Here is a 9982-nt window from a genome sequence, read left to right as displayed (position 1 = left end):
TTCCTCTGATCAAACTGATGAATATGTTCAGGTAGAGTGAGTTTTCAAAATTGCAGGGAAGGAAAGGTGGACTGGAGGTGAAGTTTAGGCACTTTGATGAAAGTTGTCAATGATTCAGTTCAGTGTTTCACCTGTGTCTGCGTGGAGAGAAAGAGGCACTGTAAAGGATTGTCCCACAGTGAGACAGTCATTTCTAACGGTAATGGTTGAGCATGATACGCGTGGTCCAGTCGTATTCGCTTCGGACTTGTTTCCTGGGTCGGAGCCACATGGAGCTGCTTCTTTCTGCAGTCCCCGACCATCTCAGAGACCCCTCAGTTGGAGCTGGGGGGGTTAAGCTGTCTCTCTGGAACACATCACATACTGCGCTGGTGGTGTGTGTGGGGTGTCATCAGGTTGAAGGTGTTTTGTTGCTGGGGAAGACTCAGGTCCTGCCTCTCCTCCCTTCAGCCTCACCCTCTTCGCCAAACTCTCCGGCAGCCAATCAGAAAAATCCCACTGCCTGTCGCTAGGCAGGCGCTTCCGTCAGCGACCAATCGGATTGGTCGAGTCGGGAACGGGCTCAGGAAGATGAAACAGACCGAGTGACAACGTCTGATTCCCGGGGAAAAACATCACGGAGCGTCCCTGGAAAAGGATCCTTCAACGCCGCCAAGATGCCCAATAAACCCAAGAAGGAGAAGGTGAGTCCGGCTCCGCGGCTGCAGCACGGACCGCTGTCCGGTGTGATGTAAGAGGGTGGCGCTGAGGCAGCTGCGGTTGTTTGGTAATGAAGCCTCTGGACGGTAGCATTCACGGAACAGCCGCTAGCTGTCCTGCTGTCAGGCTAACCCGCTAAGGCCCCGCTAGCAGAGCCTCCCGGAGGCGCGGACTGCGGCTCAGCAGCTCTGGCTAGGTGTTCACATGCTAGGTGACACATTTGGGAGCTGCCAGGGAGGCTGTGCTAACGGTGCGGGCTGGTTTCGTGGATTGGGATCATAACGGGATACTGCTGGAGCTGCCCCTCAATAATTCAGCTCGTGGAAAACAGGCTGGGCTCGGGTGTGAACCAGAGCCGTCTGTCGGTCCTGCCTCAGTTGATCATACAACATGTAATACCGGGCAGACAGGCAGCCAGGGGCGTGTCCAGAGGGGGGCTCCAGGGGTGGCAATCCGCCCTCTCCTCTACTCTGACAAGCTGGCCTCACAGCCAGTCCACCACCCTGAAGTGTGGTGTTTGACCACCCGGTCTGACGTGGGCCCTCCCAGCCAGCCTTTTATTCTTCTTCCTGTCAGAGTGACTCAGAGATGGTGGAAAGGCTTCACTTTTTATGGACTCCCTTTTTATAAACCAGATATTGGAGCACAGGCTGCCCATGAGGGTGAATTTCTAAGAGCGCCGTCTAGACCACGAGGTCATGTGTGCTCTAACTTTTTTGTGAATCATAGTTCAGCACCTGCATGTTTGCATGAGTCCAGACGGGAGCCCCTAGCTGTAACACCACACTGCCTGTATGACACACAGGTGTCTGACCACAAAGCAACTTAACTATCTGTCAGGAATCAGGTGATCAGTCGCCAGAGTTCCTCGATGGTCAGAGCTGCACCAAAATGACCACCTCCAGCATTATAACACGAAATCAACACAGGAGCGCTCCAAGCTGCAGCTCATCTAGCATGTCATTAGACCGGCTGCAGAAGCACCAGAAACCCACTGTGACAGGGAGTGTGTACAGCAGAGTAGAGATGTTCACAGCCTGCTTCAGAAAAAAAACAGGTTTGGTCATGAGGAGCTGATTTCACACACTCTACAAGGACCATCTCTTCCTGTTTCTGCCTGCTCCAGACCTGACTGCACGGACAGGTGGGCAGCCTGTTACTGTTAGCCTCTGTACCTTTTAACAAGCTTAGTCAGCTTTTTCAAAAGGGAAGTTAAAAAAGATGCCACCCTGTGCATACTTTAAACCTGTGACACAGCATCATATACACCATCATTACATTCTAAGAGCTGCTGTTGTCCTTGTTTGTTGCAGTCACAGCTTAAAATAAATGACAGGTACAGTTAGAGTGAAGGACTTAGCTCTTTCTTTGCTAGACTCTGCTCTTGTACTTTCTTTCCTGAATGCTTTGTTTGTTCTGTCGGGAGGAAAAGACAGTGGGCAGGCTCAGGTACAGGGAGCAGAGGCTGACGGATGATATGCTGTGAAGAGCAGAGTGTGGGAGTCCAAGCCCAGGCTGCCTCTTTCAAGGGCTGAGGCCTCAGTGGTCAAGGCCCCGAAATACGACAATGTTTCACCCCAAAGCGCAAAAATGCAGAGAAAAAAATCTGGGTTAACACAGAAACGCTGAGGAACTAAAAACGCTGTAGTAAACAGACCAGGCCTGTAGATGGTGCTCTAACTGTCCTGTTCAGAAGCAGCTTTTGGTAGCTCTCCACTGAAGTAGAGTTGAACTGATCATCTGGTGTGTTGGTGAATGCTAAAAGCAGAACTTCCTTTGCTGCTGCCCTCATGCTCCTGCCAGGATTCCTTTGGATTCTCTTCCTCACCGTCTCAACAACCCTGTTGGTCCGGACTGAACCTTTTCTTCAAGGGATTGGCTTGCTGCTGGTGGTATTGCCAGTCTCCTTGAATTGTTTCATGACATTGTAGATAGTCTTCAAGGTCACAATCTGGCTGCGCTAACCCTTCCATGCCGTACTGGACAATCATTGGGAGTGAACAAATGAACTTAGGAACATCTGAAGCTTTGCCTTTTCAGAGAAACTATCCAACATTTGAAGTTTCTAGGACAAAAGCTAAGGAAACAAAATAGAGATATACGATGGGTAAATCTTCCTGGCCCACCCTGTAGATGTGATTGATGAATGAGCTGAACACCAAACAGCATGGTCAGACCCTCTGGCTGATGACGAGCTCAGCCTGCTGAAGGCCTCCATGAGACCAGTTCTTTCAGGCTCACTGAGAGCCTCGAGCTCACTCAGATGTAAACCCTGGAAGAAGTCACACCACCAGCTGATCCCCTCCACAGGTGCTGGATGCTACTCCCAGGGATGTTCAGCTGAGACTCACTGACCTGGGGCCTGATGTGGTTCAGGCACAGCCCTTGAGGTCAGGGTCCCTGCTGGATCTCTCCTCTCCTCTGTCCTACAGGAGCAGACGTGCTGAAGGTGTTGGCTCTGTGGCTGTGCCTGTCAACAAACATTCACAGTGATGACCTCTTACAGTTCCCCTCTCTGATCATTGTCTCTCAGCTGTGGGACATGGACGCACTCCTCAGAGACTAGCAGAGGCTGGATTTCTCTGACCCTCTGACCCTCTAACCCTCTAACCTTGACCAAACAAGAAAAAAAGGACTGAAAATCACTAAATGAGTGGTTTGTCTTCATCCACCTCTGTGTGTGTGTTTGTGTGTGTGTGTGTGTGTGTGTGTGTGTGTGTGTGTGTACAGGAAACAACCAAATCTTCCAAAGGCAGCATGAAGACCACTAACAGCAGCAGCAGCGCTGGAGGGAAGGATGCTGCTGCCACTGAGAATTCAGACGAGGTGAGTGTGTAACACACACCCACACACACACATGCTCACACACGCACACACACTCACACAAACACACACGCACACAAACACACACACAAACACACAATCACACACACACAAACACACACACACACACACACAAACACACACACACACACACACACACACACACACACATGCTCACACACGCACACACACTCACACACGCACACAAACACACATGCACACAAACACACATGCACACAAACACACACTCACACGCATGCTCACACACATGCACACAAACACACATGCACACAAACACACATGCACACAAACACACACACACACACACGCACACAAACACATTCACACAAACACACACACACACACACAAACACATACGCATGTTCACACACAGGCACACAAACACACATGCACACAAACACACACACACACACACACACACACACACACACACACACACATGCTCACACACACGCACACACACACACAAGCACAAACACACACACACACAGACACACACACACAAACACACATGCTCACACACACGCACACAAACACACACACGCACACAAACACACACATGCTCTCACACACGCACACACGCACACAAACACACACACACACACACACGAACACACACACACACACACACACACGCACGCTCTCACACACACACACACGCACACAAACACACACACACACACCAAACACAAACACACACACATGCACACAAACACATACGCACGTTCACACGCATGCACACACACACACACGCTTACACACACTGCAGTAACAGGCTGCTCCGGGGCCTTCAGGGAGTGAAACAAACAGCTGCTCTGCTGTGTAATATCTAGACTGCCTGGTCAAATCCAAGTCGTCAAAAAAAACAAAAAAAGGTCACTCACTCTAATATCTAGTTGGACTGCCTTGAGCTTTGATTACAGCACACATTCGCCGTGGCATTGTTTCAATAAGCTTCTGCAATGTCACAAGATTTATTTCCATCCAGTGTTGCATTAATTTTTCACCAAGATCTTGAATTGATGATGGAAGAGTCTGACCATGATGCAAAGCCCTCTCCAGCACAAAGACTGTCAAAGGGGTTAAGGTCTGGGCCCTGTTCTACAAAGCAGGATTACTGCCTAGCGAGGTAGCTTTGAGGATAGTTTCAGGATTCCCTGTTCTACGACACGGGATCACTCCTCAGCGAGGCGAGTCTCCATGGCAACATACGCTGAACGGCTAACCTGCCCCGGGGCAGGTTAGGTTCCTGATTGAACTCGCGGACTATAAAAACCCCGCCCACTTACCAATGAGCCCTCACGAAAAAATGTCTTGTCCGTTCTTAGAGGACCCCGTGGACATCAGAGCTCACATTGTCCGAGGAGCACTCCGGCGCGTGAGAGTTTTCAGGGACCGCACCGACCCACTCTCTTTTTGGGATGACCACCTTTATGAAAGTTACCGGTTTTCCAGGGAGGGGTTGGTAGTACATGACACTTTCTACAGGTAGTTAAAGGGAATGAAGAACTCTCATTGCCGTAATAAGATCTTCAATGCCAACACTTCTGTTCCATGACAATATTTGATTGTCCGTCAAAAATTGTGACAGGAATTCATGTAGGGCTCATGTGGGCTACATATCACACAAAAAATGTAAACACGATAGGAATGAACACATGAAAAAATTCATCTAAGAAGTATGGTGCATGTTACAAAAGAATTTTTTTTTTTTGCACTACACCACTACTCTTACGCATTTAGACTGTCAGCAATTTTCTGCCAGCACTCCTTCCGTGCTTTAGCAGCGGCGACAGTGTTGCTTTTAACGCTAATTACATGTTTCAGCTCGTCATACTTCCTCATGATCACCTCCTGCTCCTCCTGTGTGAAGTATGCGCTCCTTCTCTCTCTGGCCTGCTCTGACGCTCCAGACTGCTCCATGTTCGCGATTGGTCAGATGCAGCGGGCTCCGCCTTATATCTGTGCACGCGCTCATTGCCTAGCTGGATCAACTTATGAGGTTGATAACCAGCGTCATAAAACCGTGTAGCGAGACCGCTGGCTACCGCGCTCAGTTCAGCGAGGTAGCTCCAAGGCTATCTCGCTGAACTGAACTTGCTTAGTAGAACAGGGCCCTGATCCTCACGAGAAAGAAACGCGGAATGTTTTTAACTTTCACTTTTGGCTTTTCTGCGCACTCTGCCTCACGCTCAGATTGCCGTTCGGTGAAAGCAACCAGCTATGCTCTGTTTGAAACATGACGGCAGATGAGTTTGATGCTATTTTACAGCTGAATACTAAAAAACTGCTAGCTAGGTTATTATCAGAAGACAAACCCAAATCCAATACAGTTCAACCAGACCCCAGGCTAACAGACAGAAGTTAATAGAGTCCTTTCAGCATGACCATCATTATTCAGGTAGCTCATTTATGGAAATAAAAGTAATATTATCCGCAACTTTAGTTCATATTTTGAAATTATAATATAATATAATATAATATAATATAATAAAATATAATAGAATAGAATAGAATAGAATAGAATAGAATAGAATCAGCCAGTAGAATAAATCTGAATGAATTATTTTACTGGAACTAAAAATATGTAACTACATAAAGTTTGGTTTAAAATAAAAGATTTTCCCCTTTTTGCATTTAAATTTTAAAAATCCAACTAAAAGGTCTGCTTGAATCATTATACTGATGTCATTTTATGGATCAATTTGTTGGATTTAACATTAATAGTGTGATAGAGTGATAGAGTGATTTAGAGGAGGAATCAGAATATTGAGATATATATCGTGTATGGAGATATAGCCTACAAATATCGAGATATTGGATTTTGGCCATATCGTGCAGCCCTACTTGGAATATAGAATAGAATAGAATAGAATAGAATAGAATAGAATAGAATAGAATAGAATCGGATATTCTTTATTGATGCCTCTTGGGGAATTTTTTTTTGTCACTGCAGCTCACAAAAAAGTGCAGTTATGCAATAACAATAAAAATAGAATAATGATTATAGAATGTAATATTAGAAATTTGAAGAAATATAAAGACATATAGAAAAGCAGAAAACTATTACTATTTACATATTTATAAAGGAGCAAGATGTATACAAAGAGTGGTTCTTGAGAATGAGAAGCTCTTGACAATGAAAATTTACAGTGAGCACTGGAATGATGGGCCGTATTTATTGAATGCTTGATGTCATTATGGTTTGAGTTCAGGTTTGTGTTTTATAAAGTCCTACTGAAGTTGGGAGGAATGACCTGTGGTAGTGCTCTGTCTTGCTGGATGGGGATCTGAGTCTGCTGCTGAAGGAGCTGCTCAAGTCCCCCACAGTCTCATGCAGTGGGTGAGAGGGACTGTCCATGATGGATGCAAGCTTTGCCTCTTCTCACCTCCTTCTCCAGGGAGTCTAAGGGCGTGGTCACACTGGCCATCCAGTGCTTAGGCACGATTGCCCCCCCCGCAGCGCTGTTCCCCAGCTGTAGAGTACAGCCAGCGGTCACACTACTCCTATATGAACCAGACTTTAGCAGGGTATCACACACGGGCATGGCCCGCCTACGCCATCGTGAAGCATCTGTTTACATGACGTGAGATCTCATCAGTCAACAGACAAATCTGCTACAACTTTAGAAACTTTTGGACTTATGGTAATTTTTTTTCACTTGACACAGCCCTCTAACACCCCGCTTTGTTTAAAATGACTGTCAAGAGATACGCTCACAGTGATCGTACGTCATGGATCACACACGCTGTCCGCGTGCTTGTGCTCGTGCATGAAGTAAACTGTGCCAAAGCCCATCTCTCTGAAGCGTGCCAAAGCAGAGAAGTGAAGTGTGCTTAAGCACAGCACGGTTTGCCAGTGTGACCGTGTCCTATGGAGCAGTCCAGTACAGAGCCAGCCCTCCTGACTAGTCTGTTCAGTCTCTTTCTGTCCCTCTCTGTACTCCCCGCTCCCCAGCAGACCACTGCATAGAAAAGTGCTGAAGCTACCACAGAGTCATAAAAAGTCCTGAGCAGAGTCCTGCACACTCCAAAGGACCTCAGTCTCCTCAGCAGGTGGAGACCACTTTGGCCCTTCTTGTACAGGACTTCTGTGTTGTGTGTTCAGTCCAGTTTATTGTTGAGGTGAACACCCAGGAATCTGTAGGACTCCACCATCTCAACGTCCAGACCCTGGATGCTCACAGGTGCAGTTTGGGGTGTCCTCCTCCTGCAGAAATCCACGACCATCTCCTACTGGTGTTAAGCTGGAGGTGGTTCACGTCACACCAGTCGACAAAGTCAGAGATGACAGTCCTCTATTCCAGCTCGTCCTCCTGCCGTATGCATCCAACGATGGCTGTATCATCTGAGAACTTCTGGAGGTGACAGCTCTCAGAGTTATAAGAAAAGTCTGAGGTGTACAGGGTGAAGAGGAAGGGGGAGAGCACTGTCCCCTGCGGTGCTCCTGTGCTGCAGACCACCATGTCTGACACACAGTCCTGGAGCCACACTACGGCCTATTGTTAAGGGAATCCACAGACCATGCATCCAGGTGAAGGTCAACCCCCGCCCCTCAAGCTTCCCCCTGAGCAGCGAAGGCTGGATCATGTTGAAAACACTGGAGAAATAAAAAAACATGACCCTCACAGTGCTGCAGGTGTTCTCCAGGTGAGACAGGGATCTCTGCAGGAGGTAGATGACAGCGTCGTCCACCCCCATGTTCAGTTGGTAGCTGAGCTGCTGTGACTGGCTGCCACTCTCAGGTGCTCAGTCATGAACGGTGGCTGTGCCGTCAGGGAAGAAAAACTCCACTGATGGAATAACCTGGTCACTCAGTATATTCAGGTGGTCAGCTGACCTCATTCTTTGAGCACAGACTGTTGCTGAACCTAAACCTGACCGACTGCAGCAACCCCAGATCATAGACTGCCCCCACATCACTGGCATGCATCAAGCAAACAGACCAACATATTTTGTACCACATGTTTGGACCACAGAATGTGTCACGATATTTGCCTATGCAGTAATTATCTCATAGGTGGCTCGTACCCATTGGCTAAGTTAAATCTAGGTGGAGACTTTGGCCAGGCAGTGTATTAAAAAAATGGACTCCATTGATTGTAAAGAGTCCAAATGTCTTCAAACGTTTCCTAAGGTGAGTCAGAAACTTCAGACCATTTGTCTCTTTGAATATCTTGGGTTCAGATTGATTTGTGGACAGTATGTGTGTTTGATAGGACACATGACAGGGCTCCAGAATGCAACCAAAAATTTTAAGAGAGCGACTAATATTTTTTCCTGGTTGCACTGGTGCACCTGACGCTGCCGGGTGAAAACCTGTTTTTTCTGCAGGTGCATCATCTCGCTGCGTTCTTCAGTGACTGAATTTACACTCAGTGAAGGGTCAGATGGTGGTCTTAACTAATAAGGGGCAGAGCTCGGGTGGTCCCTGCCTCTGATTGGCTGTGGCCCTGTTTACTCACTGCTTTGAGTTGTATGTGTGTTTACAACTCCCAGCTCTACATGGCATGGCGGAGATTTCTCCACGCTGTGCTCACATAAGACGCAGAGTTACTGGAGAAAATGGGCTCCACTCTCACTAGGATCATTTAGCAGTGTTTATAGATTTGTTATCATCTAACTCTGGCTTTTATAAGCTGTAATGATGCACATTTCACAACGTGAATATCCTGTGAGTCGCAGAGAAAACTTTCATCTCTATTTCCAGGTTAATATCCACATATGAAGTCAGCATCAGCAGAGGTACCTCTGCACTCTGTGTGGTTTGTATTTACTTTAAACTTCATCCTGATCACTTTGTGGAGATTGTAATGATGATTGGTACATTGCTCGAGCTGTGAATTAACTTACATGCATACATCAGCTGATCTTTAATCCTCCTGGCGCTCATACAGGAGACATTTTTCTGCTCTCTCTTTGGGACCGAAGTCGTAGTTTGGCTATCTTTGCTCTCATTCTTTACAAACCAACAGGAGTTCTCCTCCAGCTTTTGGTGAACAAACCTGAAAGCCTGTTAGCTTCATCCCACTGTCACTATGTCCCTCTGTGCAGGGGCGTGTCCAGACTTTCAGACTGGGGGGGCACAATGAGGGAAGTGGCATAGGTAGGGGTGGCCAGGGTGTGCACAGTACATATTATTACCATTTCTCCTCTTTCACTTCACTCTCTACCTCAACAACTGTAAGTAAATATGATTGTAAAGATATTATATTCAACAGTGCTTTGAGTGTAAAATGTGTTAAACATAAATGTGCATCAGCCAGTTTAATACATTTAAAGCAGATTTTAAGCCTAGATAAAAAAAGGTGATCCTTGGATCCTTTAAATCACAGCAGAAACAGGCGAGGCCTCAGGGAAACACTGATGTTGTATCCATAGCTGACAACTTATTCTTGTTTAAATTTGGGTGCACCTAAATTTTGTGCTGGTGCACATA

The 9982-nt window shown here is 47.0% G+C and overlaps 1 protein-coding gene across 1 annotated transcript in view; it reads left to right on the top strand.

Moving 5' to 3' along the window:
• The first annotated feature begins 213 nt into the window (after nt 1–213).
• The window catches only part of ppp2r5d (protein phosphatase 2, regulatory subunit B', delta), a 44325-nt gene continuing 34556 nt past the window's right edge, over nt 214–9982 (top strand). The window contains exons 1-2 of the mRNA XM_074676172.1: nt 214–683; nt 3430–3525. Of these exons, the coding sequence (XP_074532273.1) occupies nt 657–683; nt 3430–3525 (123 nt within the window). The 5' untranslated portion in view covers nt 214–656. The remainder of the gene's footprint in view (nt 684–3429; nt 3526–9982) is intronic.

This window comes from Halichoeres trimaculatus, unplaced genomic scaffold, assembly GCF_033239565.1.
Source record: "Halichoeres trimaculatus isolate MK-OKI-2021-1 unplaced genomic scaffold, fHalTri1.1 fHalTri1_scaffold_8, whole genome shotgun sequence".
NCBI lineage: Eukaryota > Metazoa > Chordata > Actinopteri > Labriformes > Labridae > Halichoeres > Halichoeres trimaculatus.
Note: the sequence above shows the minus strand (reverse complement) of the source record. Positions and strands in the feature narration are given on the sequence as shown.